The sequence below is a fragment of the Cervus elaphus genome, chromosome 29 (assembly GCF_910594005.1).
Source record: "Cervus elaphus chromosome 29, mCerEla1.1, whole genome shotgun sequence".
Classification (NCBI taxonomy): domain Eukaryota; kingdom Metazoa; phylum Chordata; class Mammalia; order Artiodactyla; family Cervidae; genus Cervus; species Cervus elaphus.
The window spans coordinates 11940287-11962314 of NC_057843.1; the positions used below are offsets into that span (position 1 = coordinate 11940287).

General features: G+C 41.5%; 1 protein-coding gene and 1 long non-coding RNA gene across 3 annotated transcripts; both read left to right on the top strand.

The window, feature by feature from the left end:
- The first annotated feature begins 1475 nt into the window (after positions 1-1475).
- LOC122685732 lies at positions 1476-6586 on the top strand. Its single transcript, XR_006338534.1, has 3 exons — positions 1476-1548; positions 1779-1854; positions 6464-6586. It is a non-coding gene; the product is annotated as an uncharacterized LOC122685732 (long non-coding RNA).
- Positions 6587-7076: 490 nt separating this feature from the next.
- On the top strand, positions 7077-21690 carry NDUFB6 (NADH:ubiquinone oxidoreductase subunit B6). 2 transcript variants are annotated; one of them, XM_043890601.1, is made up of 4 exons: positions 7096-7415; positions 10995-11087; positions 18089-18133; positions 21520-21690. In XM_043890601.1, the coding sequence occupies exons 1-4, from the start codon at positions 7236-7238 to the stop codon at positions 21586-21588; spliced, it is 387 nt and encodes a 128-aa protein (XP_043746536.1). In that variant the 5' UTR covers positions 7096-7235; the 3' UTR covers positions 21589-21690. The 2 variants fall into 2 exon arrangements, with proteins under 2 accessions (XP_043746537.1, XP_043746536.1); XM_043890602.1 differs by lacking the exon at positions 10995-11087 and having other exon boundaries at positions 7077-7415.
- Positions 21691-22028: the final 338 nt, after the last annotated feature.

The window sequence follows — 22028 nt, forward strand, 5'->3', positions numbered from 1 at the left end:
CACATTATATTTTAAAAATTATCATTGAAATGAAAACATAAAATTTAGAAACTCTTGCAGAGAATTGGAGGATACCTTCTGTGTTACAGAGGTAACAGTTTTTATCAATCACTCTTTCTAGGCTGATTTCTGATGGGCATCACTTGCCACTGAAAGTGCAGGGATCCAAACAGATGTAAAAACTTTATCAACGGATATTGTTGTGGACTACTAAATGCCTAATCCATCAAACAACTTAGTCTGCTCTACTCATCTCAGAAGGAAATTAAGACACTTGAAGTCATGCCAACCATGCTCCATAGATGGTTCAGCTCAATGCTTTGTCTCTGGCACACCCTTCTCCCTCTGTTAGTAATGAATTTCCCCATGAAGTTGTTCACTATATTAGTTTCTGTATACCTCTGAAACACTAGTTGGAAATTTGTAGACATATGTAGAGAAAGCTGAGTGCTAAAGAATTGATGCTTTTGAACTGTGTTGTTGGAGAAGACTCTTGAGAGTTCCTTGGACAGCAAGGAGATTAACCAGTTCATCCTAAAGGAAATCGGTCCTGAATATTCATTGGGAGGACTGACACTGAAGCTGAAACTCCAGTACTTTGGCCACCAGATGTGAAGAACTGACTCATTGGAAAAGACCCTGATGCTGGGAAAGATTGCAGGCAGGAGAAGAAGGGGACGACAGAGGATGAGATGGTTGGATGGCATCACCAACTCGATGGACATTAGTTTGAGTAGGCTCCAGGAGCTGGTGATGGACAGGGAAGCCTGGCGTGCTGCAGTCCATGGGGTCACAAAGAGTTGGACACGATTGAGCAACTGAACTGAACTGTGCACCTTCACAGATTTTTCTGATCAACATAAGCAAGCATCATTTTCCTCTTTCCCCTTTTGGGAATAATCATGCCTTGTGTAGTAGGATAATACACTGTTCTTTAAAGTGGAAGCACAATATGAATGAATCTTACTAGGATATAAAAGAATGGAAAATAAATATTTTTTCAACAGTAGTCTTAAGCAGTACTTAAAATGAAGACAACACAGAGGTTTTAAAATTTTGATTGAAGGAAGGAAAGGGAACTTTGATGTGGAACTCTCATTGCAGTTCCTGCTGGCAGACTCAGACAGGTGCAGGGGTGGTGGTGGGGAGGTGGTTTGCTGCAGGCATTTCTGCCTTCTGTCCCACACCATCTGAAATCCACAGGCTCCATTTCATGTCTGCCCCAAACTGTGCACTTGCAGCAGTCAAACTGAACTGGGTTTTAAAACCATAGCTGGAAACACAGACCCTTATTGTGTGCTAAGTTGCTCCAGTCATGCCTGACTCTTGGCAACCCCATGAGCTGTAGCCCACCAGGCTCCTCTGTCCATCCGATTCTCCAGGCAAGAATACTGGGGCAGGTTGCCATGCCCTCCTCCAAGGGATATTCCCAACCCAGGGATCGAACTCACATCTCTTTTGTCTCCTTCATTGGCAGGTGGGTTCTTTACCACTAGCACCACCTGGGACGCCCACAGACTCTTATTAGATGGATTTAAAGTTGAAGAGGTAAGTTTATTGACAGAAGACAACGTCTCACTTTATCTCCTGACCCCTTATTTTCCCTGCCCACCATTCCTTAGCTCTTTCCCATCCTTATGGGCTTGTTAATGAGACCTTATATAAAACCCCATTTGTTAGATTTTATGATTTTTCAGAAACTTAGAGTGCCCTCTTGTGGGAATATCAGGTAGTTATCCAAGTGCTGCAACCATCTAAGTTTGTGTTACCTTTCCCAGGTGTGTTGAGAGGGAAAGGCTCCCCAGTTGTGCTTTGTTTTTATTTAACTAATCTCCATGGATTTCACAGCTATAGGTAAGTGGAAAGGGGTGGAAATATGGTAGGCATTAACCAATGGAATAAGATATTTTCCAAAACAATATTGATTTCATTTCTTTCCCACCCCCCCCCGCCCCTTTATAAATGTGGTGATGGTGGGAAGTGGGGAAAAGTGTGGTAAATTTCCAGAGCAAGTCAGAATAAGGACCCTCCATTCAAGAAACTACTGCTGCTGCTAAGCTGCTAAGTCGCTTTAGTTGTGTCCGACTCTGTGCAACCCCATAGACAGCAACCCAGCAGGCTCCGCCGTCCCTGGGATTCTCCAGGCAAGAACACGGGAGTGGGTTGCCATTTTCTTCTCCAATGCATGAAAGTGAAAAGTGAAAATGAAGTTGTTCAGTCGTGTCCGACTCCTAGCGACCCCATGGATTGCAGCCCACCAGGCTCCTCCGTCCATGGGATTTTCCAGGCAAGAGTACTGGAGTGGGTTGCCACTGCCTTCTCCACAAGAAACTACTAGATGTCTTTAATTCTTGGTTGGTTGTTTAGTTGCTAAGTTGTATCCAAATCTTTTGTGACCCCATGGACTGGACTGTAGCCCACCAGGGTCCTCTGTCCAAGGGATTTCCCAGGCAAGAATACTGGAGTGGGTTGTCATTTTATTTTCCAGGGGATCTTCCTGAACCAGGGATTGAACCCAAATCTCCTGCAGCTCCTGCTTGGCAGGTGGATTCCTTACCACTGAATCATCAGGGAAGCCCTGTCTTGACTCACAAGGAAAACACTTACTTGGGCTATCAAATGCCTTACACAACCCCTCTGGGGGTAATTAAACACTCAGGGACTTACCCAAATTTGACTATCAAATGATTGTATCTCATCATAATAGAGATGAGAGCTCTCACCTAAGCAGTTATAAGACAGAATGAGGGTTAATAAGAGCTTAAAAGACACAATTTGCTTACTACTTCAAGGCATAAATCTTTTAAAATATTTCATATACAAAATAGTATATGAACGGAGTATAATTAACCACCATTTACCTATTAGTCAGCTTCAAACATTACCAACTCATTACTAATTTTTCATTATTTAGAAGTAAATTGCAGATTTTCCAGGGGCACTAGTGGTAAAGAATCCGCCTACCAATGCAGGACGTAAGAGACATGGGTCTGATCCCTGGGTCTGGAAGATCCCCTGGAGGAGAGCATGGCAACCTGCTCCAGGATTCTTGCTTGGAGGATCCCATGGACAGAGGAGCCTGGCAGGCTACTGTCCTTTCATTTATAAGTAGTTTAGAAGTTATATTTAAAAGATAAGAATACCCCTTTAAAAATATAACCACAAAATCATAACATATAGAATGAAAAGTAATTTCTTATTATCATAAAAGATTGAGAAAGTGTTCAAATTTCCCTCATTGTCTCTCTTTAAAAAACAAATATTTAGACAGGTTTTAGGTTTAAAATAAAATTGAGAGAGAAGTGAGAGGTATATGCCCTGTTCTCACACATGTGTAGCCTCCCCCATTATCAACATCTCTCACCAGAATAGTGCTTTTATTTTAAACCGATGATGAACATACAAGGGACCTACATGGATACATCACATCACACAAAGTTCATGGTGTTTACCCTTGGTGGTGTGAGTTCAGTGGGTTTGGACAAATGTATGATAATACATCCATCATTATAATAGTATCATACAGAATATTTTTACTCCCCTAAAATCCTCTGTGCTCTGCCTGTTAGTCTCCCCCAACCCCCTCCAGCAGCCACTCATCTTTTATTGTCTCCATAGTTTTGTCTTTCGGAGAATGTCATGTAGTTGGAATCATACAGCATGTAACTTTCTCAGTTTGGCTCCTTTCACTTAGCTATATGCCAGTAAGATTCCTCCATGTATTTTCAACAGCTTGATAGCTCAGTTCTTTCTGGCATGGAATAACATGCCCTTTTCTGGATGTGCTATACTGTGCTTCGTTGCTCAGTCGTGTCCGACTCTTGGTGATCCCATGGACTGTAGCCCGGCAGGCTCCTCTGTCCATGGGGATTCTCCAGGCAAGAATACTAGAGTGGGTTCCCATGCCCTCCTCCAGAGGATCTTCCCAACCCAGGTCTCCTGCATTGCAAGTGGATTCTTTACCTTCTGGGTAAAGGGAAGCCCAAGAATACTGGAGTGGGTAGCCTATCCCTTCTCCAGGGGATCTTCCTGACTTAGGAATCGGACCGGGGTCTCCTGCATTGCAAGTGGATTCTTTAGCAGCTGAGCTACCAGGGAAGCCTAATAAAGTATTTTAAAGCTAACATATTTCCTTTTTTTTTTTTTTTTTTTTGCTTTTTAAGATATAATGCTATTGCACACTTAATTCGCTCAGTTGTATCTGACTCTTTGTGACCCCATGGACTGTAGACCACCAGATTCCTCAGTTCATGGAATCCTCCAGGCAATAATACTGGAGTTGGTTGCCATTCCCTTCTCCAGGAGTATCTCCCTGGAGATATTCCCAGCTCAGGAATTGAACCCCAGGTCTCCCACATTGCAGGCAGATTCTTTATCATCTGAGCCACCAGGGAAGCCGTGTCTGGATGTACCACAGTTTACTTAAACATTCACCTACTGAAGGACATCTTGGTTGCTTCCAAGTTTGGGCAAGTATAAATAAAGGTACTGTAAACATTTGTGAGCAGGTTTTTGTGTGGATGTAAGTTTCTGACTCCTTTGGTAAATACCAAAGAACAAAATTGTAGGATTTTAAGGTAAGAGAAAGTTTCATTTCATAAGAACCCTCCAGTCTTCCAGAGTGGTGATACCATTTTGCATTCCTACCAGCAATGGATGAGAGTTCCTGTTACTCCACATCCCTCCTCCACAGCATTTTGTGTTGTCAGTGTTCCAAATTTTGGCACTTCTAGTGGGTGTGTAGTGGCATTAGTTTGCATTTCCCTGATGACATATGATGTGGAGCATCTTTTCGTATGCTTACTTTCCATCTGTATATCTTCTTTGGCGAGGTGTCTGCCAAGATCTGTGGCCAGTTTTTAAATTGGGTTATTTGTTTTCTTATTGTTGTTTCTCTTAATGTATAGGTTTTCTCTCTCGCCTCCTGATAGTCTTTTAAAGAATCTGAGCTGCTTGTCTGAAGTTTCTACAAGTTAGATTTTTCTTATTGTATTAATATCATTCTGATCTCATTCCTGTTTCCTGTAAATGAATGGTTAGATCTAGAAACTTGATCAGATTCAGCTTCAGTTTTTTGTTTAGCAAGGCTCGTTCACAGGCAGTGAGGCAGTCTCCCACCAGGAGGCGCAGTTGCTGTCAAGGATGTCAACCTCTTCCTCTGGGCATTAATTAACAAACTAATGTTTGCAAAATAGTAATATTCTAACTATGCCATCTATTCTTCTTTTATTAGGTTTTTATGATTTTTTAAATAAATTTCTCCTTATCAACTATTTTGTTAATTTATGATTTATATAAAGAGGCCAGAAAAATGCTTGATTTTTCCTTTGCTTATTAGTTTTCAAAATAATGAGTTGGTTCCCTAACACCCCATGGACTGGGGTCACAAAGAGTCTTACACGACTGAGCGACTTCACTTTCACTTTCCCTAACACCATCAAATAGTGACCAATAAGGTTTTTTTTTTTTAAATTATAGTGGAAAAAAAATCGATTTTTTTAAAACCACAAATCATTTCTTAAATCATGTATGTAAATGTACCTGATATTTTTCATTCCATTGAAGTCACTATACTTATTGATGCTCAAATCATTCCATCTTTGACCAGTGTAAGTCTATTCAAGTTGTCTCCTCAATCATTTTGACACGACCCTGTTAGTCTTTAAAAACCTCCCTGCCTTCGGCTAAGATAAGACGTTCCAGCCTTATTTTACATTTCCAACCCGAACCTGAAATTAGCTATTTCTCCAAAGTGATGGTTTTCAAAGTGTGACTGGGGAGACTCTGGGAGTCCCTGTGATCCTATCATGGGGTTTGTGTGGTCACAATTATTTTCACAAAAATACTAAGATGCTATTTGCTCTTTTATACTCTCTTTGTCTCACAAATATATACAGAACTTCCCAAGGTTACATGACGTATGAGATTATGATTGAATGTAGAAGCAGCTATAAGAATTCTGCTATCATTTATTAAGCCAGGCAATTTTAAGAATTTAAAGAGATTTATGGAACAAAATGTTTTGAGACCAACTACTCTAAGGAGCCTTGGTTCCTTTTAATGGAAGACAGTATTTAGAGATCACAATCTAGGAGCTAGAGATATTCATGGTTACTGCGTTGGCCATAGTCTCTAGGCTGTTTCATAGGCAAATGTATATGTATTACTACTGTCCTCCCTTTTTTGGATAAAAGGTACTATGTACACCTCTCCATGTAGCTTTTTTTTCACTGAACAATATATGTTTTCAAGCACTCACTTCATTGCGTTATTTTACAATTTATTCAACTAGCCATTTGTTGAGGAATTTCCATATTTTATTATATATGATGCTGCAGTGAACAATCTTGCACGTACTTTCACCACTATATCTTTAGGATAGAATTCTAAAAATGAGAATACCGGATCAAAGGGTGAATGTGTATAACTCTGCTATATATTGAGATTCTTTTTACTTCTACAGTACAGATGAAGGAAGGGTTTCCCGCAGGAGCTGAGCGGTAAATAACCCGCCTGCAATGCGGACCCCTGGGTCTGGAAGATTACTCATGAGAAGGGTATGGCAACTCACTCCAGTATTCTTGCCTGGGAAATCCCACCGACAGAGGATCCTGGCCGGCTACAGTCCAAGGGGTCGCAAAAGAGTTAGGCACGACTTGGCAACTAAACAATAACAGGAACAGATGAAGGGACACTGAGACAGCTGCTCAGGGTCACTTTTTCAGTCACTAGCAGAAGACAACGTGTCTCCACAGGCTCTGTAGGTCACGGGAAGAGGAATTCTAAGGTGGGAGAGCAAGTAAAGAGTTTTACACTTGGACGTCACATTCACTGAGTCACATATTTTCATTTTTTCAATATCCAGCACACCAGTTCTTCCTCATCAGAACCTCTAGTTCTCCGACCTCTCATTCTCTTCAGGGAACTAAGCGCCCGCCGCCCCGCCCCGCTGGGCCCCGCCCCGCTGGGCCCCGCCCCCATCGCTTCTGGGCTCCGCCCCCGCCGCTTCTGGTAATTTGGAACAGTAAAATCGGCGAGGTGTGCCAGGTTTTGCGCATGCCCAGCCACTATGCACAGGTTGGAGTCGCTCGGGGGCAGGAACAGAGTGACGTTATAACGGCGCGCCGCTCCCAGGCGTCCTCGCAAGGTCGCCTTGCAGAGCGGGAGCGCGCGTAAGTTACAAGACCCTGGTTCGGGTGCGCGCCGTGTCCTGCTGCCTTGGTATCAGCAGCGACATGTCGGGGTATACGCCCGACGAGAAACTGCGGCTGCAGCAGCTGCGAGAGCTGAGAAGGCGATGGCTGAAAGATCAGGAGCTGAGCCCCCGGGAACCGGTGCTGCCTCCGCAGAGGGTGTCGCCTGTGGAGCGATTCTGGAATAAATTTTTGCAAGACGGAGCTCTCTGGAAGAACGTGGTGAGTGACCGCCCTCCCCAACCCCACCCCTACTGGCTACTGAGACAACCTGCTCGGTATAGCGGCATTAAGGACCGACTAGCTCTGCGCCCGGAAGTTCCCCAAGGGAGAGTCAGGTTCAGTCGAGACTTAGGCTTGTCTGGGACTCCGTCTGGTCCCAAGGGTCATGCGGTGGATGTCAGGAGTTCGGAGCTTGTATGGCTTTGGGATTGTCCTGCCCTTTGGCCCTCAGGTGTGATGAGAAGGAGGCGAATCTTTGCCTAGATTATACAGGACGCTACAGGTTGGGCTTTTTTTTGACTGCAGAAACCTTTCCTCAGAAGGATGGCCAAGGATTCACTAGAGTTAAAATCCAGTGATTTTAGTATCCAAGGACTCTTGTGTGATTTTTGAGGTTGAGATTACACAGACCAACTAACACTACATTCGACCCAAAAGCAGGATAAGCCTCTAGCTGGTAATGTAGCTTCATGTTAATTACTGTAAGAGGCCCTATTGATATGCTGTTGATAGCTGTGAAAAGAAGAGAAGCGAAAAGCAAAGAAAAGGAAAGATATCCCCATCTGAATGCAGAGTTCCAAAGAATAGCAAGGAGAGATAAGAAAGCCTTCCTCAATGGTCAGTGCAAAGAAATAGTGGAAAAAAATAGAATGGGAAAGACTAGAGATCTCTTCAAGAAAATTAGAGATACCAAGGGAACATTTCATGCAAAGATGGGCTCAATAAAGGACGAAAATACTACGGATCTAACAGAAACAGAAGATATTAAGAAGAGGTGGCAAGAATACACAGAGGAACTGTACAAAAGGGATCTTCACGACCCAGGTGATCACAATGGTGTGATCACTCACCTAGAGCCAGGCATCCTGGAATGTGAAGTCAAGTGGGCCTTAGGAAGCATCACTATGAACAAAGCTAGTGGAGGTGATGGAATTCCAGTTGAGCTATTTCAAATCCTAAAAGATGATGCTGTGAAAGTGCTGCACTCAGTATGCCAGCAAATTTGGAAAACTCAGCAGTGGCCACAGAACTGGAAAATGTCAGTTTTCTTTCCAGTCCCTAAGAAAGGCAATGCCAAAGAATGCTCACACTACTGCACAATTGCACTCATTTCACATACTAGTAAAGTAATGCTCAAAATTCTCCAAGCCAGGCTTCAACAGTACGTCAACCGTGAACTTCCAGATGTTCAAGCTGGTTTTAGAAAAGGCAGAGGAACCAGAGATCAAATTACCAATATCCACTGGATCATCGAAAAAGTTCAAGTGAGTTCCAGAAAAACATCTATTTCTGCTTTCTTGACTATGCCAAAGTCTTTGACTGTGTGGATCACAATAAACTGTGGAAAATTCTGAAAGAGATGGGAATACCAGACCACCTGACCTGCCTCTTGAGAAATCTGTATGCAGGTCAGGAAGCAACAGTTAGAACTGGACATAGAACAACAGACTGGTTCCAAATAGGAAAAGGAGTACATCAAGGCTGTATATTGTCATCCTACTTATTTAACTTCTGTGCAGAGTACATCATGAGAAACACTGGACTGGATGAAGCACAAGCTGGAATCAAGATTGCTGGGAGAAATATCAATAACCTCAGATATGCAGATGACACCACCCTTATGACAGAAAGTGAAGAGGAACAAAAGAGCCTCTTGATGAAAGTGAAAGAGGAGAGTGAAAAAGTTGGTTTAAAGCTCAACATTCAGAAAACTGAGATCCTGTCATCTGGTCCCATCACTTCATGGCAAATAGATGGGGAGACAGTGGAAACAGTGGCAGACTGTATTTTTTGGGCTCCAAAATCACTGCAGATGGTGACTGCAGCCATGAAATTAAAAGATGCTTACTCCTTACAGGAAAGTTATGACCAACCTAGACAGCATATTAAAAAGCAGACATTACTTTTCCAACAAAGGCCCATCTAGTCAAGGCTATGGTTTTTCTGGTAGTGATGTATGGATGTGAGAGTTGGACTATAAAGAAAGCTGAGTGCTGAAGAATTGATGCTTTTGAACTGTGATGTTGGAGAAGACTCTTGAGAGTCCCTTGGACTGCAAGGAGATCCAACCAGTCCATCCTAAAAGAGATCAGTCCTGAGTGTTCATTGGAAGGACTGATGCTGAAGCTGAAACTCCATTACTTTGGCCACCTGATGCAAAGAGCTGACTCATTTGAAAAGACCCTGATGCTGGGAAAGACTGAAGGCAGGAGGAGAGGGAACAACAGGGGATGAGATGACTGGATGGCATCACTGACTCGATGGACATGAGTTTGAGTAAATTCAGGGAGTTGGTGATGGACAGGGAGGCCTGGCGTGCTGCAGTCCATGGGGTCGCAAAGAGTCGGACACGACTGAGCTACTGAACTTCCTTAGCCACCACTATGTACATTTAACACATTCTTTTGTTTAAGAATGTCATTCCTGGACTTTACTCTGCAGAAAATCATTCAAGTGCTGTCTTTATTTTCAGGGTCTCTTCACATTTTCTTGAAGCCGTTGTTAAATCACATCTGTTATGGGTGATGAATACTGTATCTCAGAGTTCCTTGGAACTTTGGCTAATAATAGTGGTAATAAGTAATGCTTGGGTGCTTACTTTGTGCCTGGTGCTTTCATGTGTGTTAAAAGTTTAATTTTTTACTATTGTAATGTAGAAACCATTCCTCATCCTCATTGTAAGTATGTGGAAACAGAGACCTACACAAATTCAGTGATTTACTGATGGTCACAGGGCTAGTAATGAAGGCGTTCACTTTGAAATCCATGTGTATCTACTTTCTTACTGTGCTGCAAAGTCTGGTGCAAATTTTTCAAAGAGTGTCTTCGATACTAATTTATGGTGGTAAAATTCAATCTCCTCCCCTCTCCCACTTTGTATCTCTGATATTACTCACTGGCAGCCACTGAAAGTTGACAGCTAGTGATTTAAGGAAATAATCATTTGTTGAAATCTGTCTTACCTTACTTAGAGTTAACTAACGTTTTCTTCCATAATCATATCTATATATATCTATATCTATATATATAGTACTATATATATATATATATATATATATAATCTAGATTAAAAGTACTATATATATAGATATAGTACTTTTAATCTAGATTATCCGTTCCCTGAAAGAATAGGTCTCTTTCATTGAAATTGGCTGCCATGGAAAAACTCCATTTTTAGCTGTCTTTTGCCTTTCTTTTTAAAAACAGCTGTGTGTAAAGGCACCTCAAAGTGAGCTTGGGGCACCCTTATCCCAGTAGGTAAAACATGCTTTTCCCAGCATTAGTGTATTCAAGGTTGTCCACCCTAAACCTGGAACGGTACAAATGGTGTTGATTGTGCGTATCTGAAGTTGATAAATCAGGGAAATGACTTTACCTGAAAATTCTGTAGTTTCGATTACTCTGGTTAAATCAATTAAACTTACCCTTTCATTTTTTAATTCCATATTTTATCATAAACTTATATTAAGGATATTTTTAGAAGTCTTTTTGAAGGCATATATCTATGCACATATTACTGTAGTTTGGAAAAAAAAAGTGAGAAATCTATTTATTTCATGTATTTTTTTTCTCCCCCAGATCTATAAGACATACCGACACAGTATCTTTGCTTTTACTCATGTACTTATTCCTGTCTGGATTATTCATTATTATCTCAAGTATCATGTGACTGTAAGTATGCTTTAAGTGTGTGTTTTTCTGAATTTATTTATTTTTAAAAATATTTATTTAAGTATATTTGACTGCACTGGGTCTTTGTTGCTTTCTCTAGTTTTAGCGAGTGGGGGCTGCTCTCCATTGCAGTGCACTGGCTTCTTATTGTGGTGGCCTCTCTTGTTGCGAAGCACAGGCTCTAGGGCAGTGGGCTCAGTAGTTGTGGCACATAGGCTAAGTTGCCCCATGGCATGTGGGATCTTCCTCGACCAGGGGTGGAACTTGTGTTCCTGGCATTGACAGGCGAATTCTTAACTACTGGACCACCAGGGAAATCCCAGAATATATTGTTGATATTGCACAAAATTATCTCCTTTGTCAATTTGCCTTACCCTCCTCTACTTAGTCGAAATAATCTGCCACTTATAACTGATCTTGAATTACTTTGAATCCTTTTTAGTAGAAGGCTTAATAAAACTTAACTAATGCATGGTTTTTCAGAAAGTTAATTTTTAAAAATAATTTTATTTATTTATTATTTTTGGCTGTGCTGGGTCTTCATTGCTGCACTGGCTTTTCTCTAGTTGTGGTGAGCGGGGGCTTTTTCTAGTTGCAGTGTGCAGGCTTCTCATTGCAGTAGCTTCTCTTGTTGCAGAGCACAGCCTCTAGGGCGCGCATGCTTCAGTATTTGTGATGCACAGGCATCCCCGCAGCATGTAGGATCTTCCCGGATCAGGGATCGAATCCATGTCTCCTGCACTGGCAGACCGATGCCTTTAACACTGAACCACCAGCAATGTCTCAGAAAATTTAATCTTTATATCAGTTGGTTACAACTTGAATGATATTTCCTCATAGAAATGATGTTTAAATGATCAGGAATGTAGTTGATCTAATAATACTGGTACAAACTCAGGGTCCTGAGTCTGGAAAGTGAAGTTGTGAAGTCGCTCAGTCATGTCCGACTCTTTGCAACCCCATGGACTCCGTCCACGGGATTTTCCAGGCAAGAGTACTGGAGTGGGTTGCCATTTCCTTCTCCAGGGGTTCTTCCCAACCTAGGGATTGAACCCAGGACTCCCGCATTGCAGGCAGATGCTTTAACCCTTTGAGCCACCAAGGAAGCCCTGAGTCTGGAAAGGAGAACAGAATTTCTGCCTCTTTTTTGTTAAGCACAGATCTTATATAAGATAGAATTCAAAATGGATAAAGGTTGTCTTTGTCATTTCGTTTTCCTTTGTTCTCTCTGGTTTTTCACAACTTACTTTCTTTAGAATTCAGTGTGTCCAGAAGATCTGCATGTGATGATTGAACTCAGCCTGTTGCCTTATTTTAAAGGCTCAGGATACTTTGGTGGGGCTCTCCAGGTGGCAGTAGTGGTAAAGAACCTGCCTGCCAATGCTGGAGACATGAGACACGGGTTTGATCCATGGGTTAGAAGGATTCCCTGGAGGAGGGCATGGCAGCCACTCCAGTATCCTTGCCTGGAGAATCTCATGGACAGAGGAGCCTGGTGTGGGCTGCAGTCCATGGGGTCACAAAGAGTCGGACATGACTGAAGCGACTTAGCCCAGCATACCTTGGTGTAGGGTGTTAGATCCCAGGCGTGGTGAGGAAGGAGTACATTTCAGGGAGTGGAATGGAAGGAGAGTGGTGATAGTTGCCTGCCCAGCGTGGAGTTTTATAACCCAAAGCGTGAGGAGGATATTCTTGTACACAGTGATGAGTGTTAGGTCCTGAATGGATGGGGGGTGGGGGGTTGATGTGTATACCTATTTGGAGAGCTGCTGCGGCAGCAACCTGGGGTAGGACGTTGGAACCTAAGCATGGGGAGGAGGACATCAGGGAGAAGTGTGGTTTGGGGCAGGGATGGGGTTGGCAAGCCAGAGTAAGGTGTCACAACCTGAATGACAGAGGTTATTTATACTGGAGTGTGGTGGTGGTGAATGACAGGAGGTTGGTTATATGCATGTTGAACTCTATGTGGCAGGCAGTGAGAAGCTTTCCATTTTTAAGTAGGAGAGTGAGTTGATAAGGTGATATACAGTAAGTCTCCTACATATGAATGGATTCCATTCTGAGAGCACATTCATTAAATCCAGTTTTGTTTTTTTTTTTAAGTCCAACCAAGTTAGCCTAGGTACCCAACTAACACAATGGTCTATGAAGTACTGTACTGTAATAGGTTTATAGTATTTTTCACAAAAATAATACATAAAAGTGATAGTGAACAGCAATAGTACCTTGAAAAGTACAGGAGTACAGTACAACAGCTGACTTACAGGGGTTGGCATCAGGTCAGTGAGTAAGAAGAGTTACTAACTGGAGGAGGGAGAGGGGGTGGAAGATGATAGAGTTGAAGAATTGTCAGCAATAGGAGATGGAGGGCAAGCTGCAATTTAACTCAGGCCTTACATGATTGGGCATGCAGACACATTTGCATCTTTGAAAGTTTGTGACTTGAAGGTTTGTGTGTAGGGGGCTTGATCTATTTTGGAGACAGTGACAGACTTTATTTTCTTGGGCTCAAAAATCATTGCAGATTTTGACTGCAGCACTGCAGTCAAAGATGCTCCTTGGAAGAAAAGCTATGACCAACCTAGACAGCATATTAAAAAGCAGAGACATTACTTTGCCAACAAAGGTCCATCTAGTCAAAGCTATGGTTTTTCCAGTAGTCATGTATGGATGTGAGAGTTGGACTGTAAAGAAAGTTGAGCGCTGAAGAATTGATGCTTCTGAACTGTGGTGTTGGAGAAGACTCTTGAGAGCCCTTGGACTGCAAGGAGATCCAATCAATCATAAAGGGAATCAGTCCTGAATATTCATTGGAAGGGCTAATGCTGAAGCTTCAGTACTTTGGCCACCTGATGCAAAGAACTGACTCATTGGAAAAGACTCTGATGCTGGGAAAGATTGAAGACAGGAGGAGAAGAGGATAACAGGGGATGGCATCACCGACTCAATGGACAAGAGTTTGAGCAAGTTCCGGGAGTTGGTGATGGACAGGGAAGACTGGTGTGCTGCAGTCCATGGGGTCGCAAAGAGTCGACTGAGTGACTGAACTGAACTCATCTATTTAGGAAAACATAAAAACAGAACTGTAGGGTGAGTTGGAGGGAGGAAAGTACTGATGTCAGGCAAATCAGCAGAGGCTGTTGCAGTTTACTAGATGTTAGTTGATGAGAATCTGATCAGGGCAGAGATAATAGGAATGAAAAAGTAGTGAGCCAAAAGATACTTTTTAAAGAAATAACCCAAGGTGGGGATGAAATAAAATTTCACAATCATTTTGACTCTAAAATTTTTAGCCTTAAAAGTTCAGGGAAGCAAAATTTGCCACTCCACAATGTCTCTTTGGTATGCAGATTAAAATGACATAAGCCACTCCCATTATGTTTCTGTTGGACAGTGTTAGACAAGAGATACAGCTTCCCTGGTGGCTCAGATGGTGAAGAATCTGCCTGCAGTGCAAGAGACCCGGGTTTAGTCCCTGGGTCAGGACAATCCCCTGGAGAATCCACTGGAGAAGGGAATGGGTACCCACTCCAGTATTCTTGTCTGGAGAAATTCTGTGGACAGAGGAGCCTGGAGGGCTAGTCTATCAGGTCGCAAGAATTGGTCAAGACTGAGCAACTAACACTTTCACTAACTTCTTAAAATAATGTAGATTAGAAGACCTGTTCCAGGAAGGGAACTATCACCATAGATAACTATAATATGAACTCTAAATGTAGTAGACAGGAAGGAGCCTAGCAAAGGCTATTGAAATTCCCTACTGTGTCCCATCGTCTCTCATGGTCCAGCAGACGTTTGTTTCCCAAAGTTTTGCTCTTCTGTCTCCATGTGAATTGCCTTCCTCTCCAGTGAAGTCCTAAACACTTACTCCCGGCATCTTCTTTTGTCTTTGGCCTAAGATGGTATTTAACTCATTTGGGAAGTTACTTGGTTCTCCTGGGTCTCTCCCATGTATAGATGTTACTGAATTTTGTTTGCTTTTCTCCTATTAATCTGTCTCATGTCAACTTAATTCTTAGACAAACCAGAAGAGCCTAGAAAGGTAGAGGAAAATTTTTTCCTCCACAACGAAGGTTTTAAGTAGGACTTTGTAAAGGAAGGCTTTCTGGTGATGGGGAGGAAGTAAATTTGCTTAGGAGCACGTGCTGCCCTGTCAGTTTCTGAGGAAGTTTGAGTGGACATGGCCTGTCTTACATGGTAGAAACATGAGATTAGTGGAGGCCAGTAATTGGGCCTCCAATTGGGGGTTAGTGAAGAATTGGGGGTTAGTGTTTCATTTTATAAACCAACAGAAAATCTTTCTTTGGCCATTAAAAGGGGGCTAACAATGTATGTCTAAGGGTCAGAGTGTAGTTTACATTTCTGTCATTGATGAGCTTAAACAAAGTTTTATACTCATGTTCACCTACACGTCCACAGCCCGTTTTATATCATGATGGTGGTGGTTTAGTCACTAAGTTGTGTCCCACTCTTGCAACACCATGGACTGCAGCCCGCCGGGCTCCTCTGTCCATGGGAATCTCCAGGCAAAATTACTGGGGTGGGTGCCATTTCCTTCTCCAGGGGATCTTCCCAACCCAGGAATCAAACCTGGGTCTTCTGCACTGCAGGCAGATTCTTTACTGACTGAGCTATGAGGATAGCCTTGTATCATTATACCTCTTCTTTTTTTTCAGTGTCTTAACATGCAGGACCCTAAAGAAGAAAAAATGTTACTATCTGTGAAATTTTTTTTTAACATCTAAGAGTGGTTTTTATGTGCAGAAGTAACTGTTCCAGTTACCCGAAATATAAATTAATGTGCAGTTTCTTAGTTTCAAATTTAAAAACATTTCTTGATTTTTTTAATTCAGTTTTAAAATTTTGTTAACTAGATATACATCTAGTAAAATATGAACAGTCTCTTTTCTTTGTTCTTATTATCTTTGGATAATTCAAATTGAATTTCCATAAAACAATTCCACTTACAAATATCAAATTCTCTTAAATGTTTTAAACTGCATTTATATATTTTATATATTCAGTTTTATTTTTAAGTATTTATGGCAGGGGTCCCAACCTCCAGGTTCTAATGCCTAATGATCTGAGAGGGAGCTGATGTAATAATAATAGAAATAAAGTGGCAGTAAATGTAATGTGCTTGAATCATCCTGAAACCACTCCCCACCTCATCCCCATGGAAAAATTATCTTCCAGGAAACTGGCCCCTGGTGCCAAAGATGTTGGGGACTGCTGAATTTTACAGGACACATTAATGACCCTGAAAAGGAAAATCTTTTTAAATTTAAAATTCACATACCTAAATGCATTTTACCTAGAATCCTTATTAAATTTGACATTCATCTGTTTATACCCTGACTTAATTTACCTTGTCATAGCTATATTTAACTGAATATTTCTAGGATTGAAAAAACACTTATCTCCTCAAAGAAAAAGATTTAACCACCTGCAGTTGCTGGGTTGACAATTTGAGCCATTAATATGGTGGCTTATCTGAGAAATTCATACTTCTAGAAGATTTTTCCTGGACAGATGGACATAATTAAAGGTTTTCTGTCAGTAGATGTCCGCAGGCCTCTCCTTTACCTTACTCTTTCTCTTGATTTGGGTAGGCCTGCATCCTCAGTACTGTTACAGCCAGTTCACTTTAGCTAATACCTTTATGCTGCATTAAATTGAACATTCTCTGAAGATATTTCAGTATCCTCTTGCCTCTGGCTGCAGTTTTTAGCGACATTTGAGTGTCCTCACATTGTTTTATGAGTTTCTCTCCTGCTTTTGGTTCCAATTTGCCTGAGTCTTACATCATGCCAATAATCTTTTAAATTTTTTGGTGTGGTATCTTGTGCAGATGTGGGTGCTTAGTAAGTACATTTATGTAGCACCTCCTGTGTACAAGGCACTGATCTAAAACACTGTAGGGATACAGCACTGAACAAGGCTGATTGAGTCCCTGTCTTCAGGAAATGTTTCTTCTAGTCTTGGAGACTGGCAGTGAATAGATAAGCAAATGTTGTAAGATAATGTTACAGGAGGTGGTTAAGACTGTAGAAGAAAAACTTAAGGGTAAAAGACTAGAGGATGAGAGGGACTGCTATTCTAATTAAGCTTCTTTGAGGAAATGCTCTTTGAAAAACGTAAATGAACTGAGGATATGGAGAAAAGCATTTCAGGCAGAGGAATCATGAAGTGGAAGGGTTCTGAGGCCCAAGCAGGCCTTACAGATTGTACTAACACAGAGGAGCCACTGCGACTACAGTGCAGGCGGTGGGGTGGGGGGAGGTAGTGTGAGATCAGAGAGTTGGCCAAGGACTTTGGCTTTTTAATTTTTTCTTAAGAATTATGAAACTTTGAGCAGAGGAGTGATGCATCTTAATCACTGTAGGAACTTCTGTGGTGGTCCAGTGGTTAGGACTCTGAGCTCCCGATGCAGAAGGCCTAGGTTCGATCCTTGGTCAGGGAGCTAGATCCCATATGCTGCAGCTAAGAGCCCGCATGCCACAACTAAAGATCCTGCATGCTGCAACTAAGACCGAGTGCAGCCAAATAAATAAATATTAAAACAAAAAAAGAATTACTCTACTCTTTCTGCAATGTGGAGAATAGACCATACGAGGGCACATGCGGAAGCCAAGAGACCAGTAGGTGAAAAAATGGTAGCGGCTTGGACAAGGGTAGTAGTATATTAGAAGTGGTGAGAAGCACTTAGATTCAGGATAAATCCTCAAGGTGGAGTCAGTGGGATCTGCCACGAAGTCAGGGTTTTCGGCCTTTATAATTAGGAGAATGAAAGTGCTGTCGCAGAGATAGGGAATAGTTTGGGGCTGAAGGATGTTAAGTTGTTGGGCCTGGTTAAGTTTGCAATGCCTGTTTGATCAAGTAGATCTTAAGTAAATAATTGAATGTATGAGCCTGGAGCTTAGTAAAAATTTGGGATATGATCGATTTCTTTTAGGAAAAACTCTAAAACCATAATTAACAGAGAATTATTTTTATTACAGACAAAACCGTATACCATCGTTGAAAAGAAGCCAAGAATATTTCCAGTAAGTCTTAAAACATGTTTTTTCTTTTGCTTATATTTCTCTCTCCCTTCCCAAATGATCATTAGACTAAAATTCTTCTTGCTGAAAGTTTTAAGTACCTATTGCGTATTCTTTAAAAAAAAAAAAAAAAAAGGAAATAGTGTGATGTAGCAATTGGAGTTGAACCTGGGACATGGGCACATTCTTTTCACCCTGGCTGTAAAACTTGTGTGACCTTTGTAGTCCTAAAGTGAATTGAAGGTCCCAATAGTTTTTCATTGGGTGCCCTGTTTCATGTGGGTTAAGGACTTAGGGCCCTGGCTTGAGCAGACACCTGGGCATTGTAAGAACAACTGAATTATTTTATTATTTCCAAACTTATTATTGTTTCCTGTGACAGTTTGACCATAACCTCTCCATATGTGAATTTAAAATGTTATTGTGTGCTTTAAATTGTATACTATGGATATGCAGGCTATTAACCTAATTTAAAATGACTCTTTTTACCATTAAAGGTTACTTATTAGTCAGTTGGTATTTTGCTGGCTGTTCATGAGGTTATTGTTTAGCAGAGTCAAATACATCTTATGTTCTTGTCCCATTTCTAGTCACAGATAATGAACTACCATCAATCTCTAAGTTATGTACTTCTAGAAAACAAAACTCCATGTAGATTCTTGCTTCCATCAAATGACATAGTCACAATAATCCATTGACAACTGCAGCAGAAGGGAATTTTAGGGAGAACCACCAAAATAGGCTAACTCCTCCAGTTGGAATTCTGCTTTAGGAAGTAGTAGATTTCTGTGTTTCTGTATAATTGGTGTTTGTCAGGGCCCAGGTAGCCTCATTTATCTTGCTGGTTTCAACCAGTTAGGTAATATATTTATTCTTCCATTTATATGTTTTTTATTTATTTTGCCATTACTGTTCAAAGGAAAAGGAGGAGGATCTCTTTAGAAGACCACATGGTGATTCCATAGCATCTCTCCTACTTCCATATATTTTGCTACTGCGGTTCTTTCCTATTTCTGTACCATTGACCCACTTGAGAAGTTGCCCCTTTGAGGACCTGAAGACTGCTCATCTGTACATACTTTAGAACAGGATAGACAGTAAGAAATAAATCCCCAAATCTCAGTGGCTTACCAAAAGTTTATTTCCTATTGATATCACAGACTAGTGTAGATCAGACAATTATAGTTAGGCCATTGTGAATATGCAGCTCCAAGATCACAGGGTTGAATATCTCAGAGGATGATTTTAAGGTCTAAGCTTCGATGTAGCTAACATCACTTCTATTCAAGTCCTGTTTGCCAGGACTTATTCTCATGGTCCCAGATATCTTTGTGCTTTTTTATATTTCCCAGCCTCCCATACCTGGAACCTCTGCCACAGTCTATCCTTCTAGTTAACAAATGACTCTCTCTTCCTTCTTCCCACACATGTAACACAAGACCTCTTCCTTGGGAGAAACCCCAAGATCCCATTCCATCAATGCAACCTGAGACTGCCAGATGATGCACAGTAATATCTGTCAGGGTTAATCTTGGAGATTCTTCTCTTAGAGATTTGAGGATCAATGACAAGTGAACTGTATCCCTTGTCCCCCCAACCACACCCATTATTCAACAGTGGAATGTGGACAGCATAGCAGTCACTTGGTTTTGAAGCCCCACTGGTCAAACACTGGGAAGACTCCTAACCCCTGTGTGTGGAAGGTTACTTCAATGGGACTGATTTTGCTTCTGGAGGAAACACCTTTGTTCATTGTTCTTCCTGACTCCTGGCGGGGGTGGGGGGTGTGGTGTGCTGCGGGGGCACATCCATTCTTTTCCTTTATCAATCTAGACCACATCTAAAATGAGGACTGGGAAATATGCCCTTCTTAGGGTTGTACAGCCTTTAAAGTCTACCTCCTGTTGACAGAAGGTTGAGGGCCAGAGAAAACCATCACAGGCTTTTGCCTCTGTACGTTCGGTTTCTTGGGACCATCTAGTTCTCACATTTGGCAGGCATGGAAAGAAAAACTTGGTAGGAGTCTAACCTTTGTGCTTCGAGTCGGTCCCACCTGCCGGTATGTGTGGTTTGTACCCAGTTACCAAGTCCTTTCATTTCATGTCCTCACCCTGCTGCCTCTCCACTCAGCGGCAGCTACGTGGAAGCCACTGAGACACACTCTGTCTCAGGCGCTACCTCCGCTTCAGTCTGATCTTTGCATGGTGCTGGGTCCCTGTGTTTACTGAGCTTTATGGGCTTCTCAGAATCTTCAGTCTTAGCTCTTACTCTTTAGAGATTCAGAAACAATCCATCTGATTTTCTAATATTGCCTGGTCCTGAATGTTTAGATTCTTATTTCTCTTCTCGAATCAGCCACTTCTTACTTGGGCTTACGTTTCTTAAAGTACATTCCTAAGGCAGCCATTAGTGTAGTAGTTAAACCCATACTATAACTTTTTTCCAGGTACTTCTCCTAGAACCTCTAAGTTATTGGTGCTTCTAACTGATTAGTGTCTCTTGTTTCCATCTCTTAGCCTCCAGCGCCAGTGTCTTGAAGCCAGACTGCTAAGCCAGTGCCGTGTAGCTCAATTTTTATTACAACAGCATTCATACCAGTTCAGGTTATTAATTTCTGTGTTAGGGTAAAGCTAGCTGTGCTAACAGGTTTTCCCCAAAATGTATACTGGTTTACTATAATACAAGTTTATAGTCCTGAGCAACCAGGACAGGGAATGGCAGGTGGTGATGGGATAATTCTGCCCTTCTCAGTCAATTCATGGACTGTCAGGCTTATGGAATCTGCTATCTTAAACAGAGAGCTGAAATGAAAGCTAAGTACTTTGCCTGAAATTATGCAGCTTGTCAGTGGAGGGTTCCAGGATTCACACTACTTGGTTCTAGCTTTAAGTCCCTTCCTGTTCTGCCACACCCACTGTATTTAGGTTTGGAAAGTTGGAGAGACATCTGGACCAGCTGCCTAGGCAAAGTTTGCTGGTCTGTCTCTAATATCTCTTCTGAGCCAAAGAGTAAACTGGTGGCTGCCTACCATATTTAGTTGCTGGGAATACATACCACCTTGTATTGAAGTGAAGCTATTTCCCTACAACTTCTTTCTAGGGCTTCTCCTATTTCTTGGGGCCAAGCAAATAAAGATCATCCTTCTGTCACTTTGTAAAGACAACTTTCATGTCCTTTGTGGTCGTTTGGTTTGAGTAAAACTTCCCCTATTTGTTCCTTATTCCTTAAGATTTTGGATACTGGTTTCTTATCTTTAGACAGCTTCTATTTTACCTATGTCACTTTTAAATGTGAATGCCAGAACTGAGCTAGGTTTTCCAGATTAGCTCGAAGGGGAACTGTTGCCTCTGCTGACAAGATTTATCACTAATGCACCTTTGTTTCTCTAGGGTGATACAATTCTGGAGACTGGAGAAGTAATCCCACCCATGAAAGAATTTCCTGATCAACATCATTGAAGATTACTTTAAAATTTCAAAGGTGTATGAGCCTAAGTTTGTTGCTACATTACCAACTTATTGAAAGTACTTTCTGGAAAAGTAATAAAGTTTATTCACATATGTGCTGTCTGTTTCTTCCCAACCTGTGCCATTCTCTCTGTACAATTTGAGACTGAATTATCTAACAATAAGTAAAAACTGGACAGGCTAAATAAAAATAATATGGTCAGTTACCTACTTTTTCTGGCCATTTTTAACCTGGAAAACATAATGTAGAAAATTGTTTAGTCACATGATAGTTTTTTCTTACACTGTACTTAATCTAGTTGATGTGAAGGTATACAACGGAATGAAATGTTGCAATAAAAATAAGAACAGAAATTACAGCACACTTTGTTTTAAAGGCTTTCTGGAGACATTTCAGAAGTATTTCAGAAACTCTAGATCAAAAAACTGTC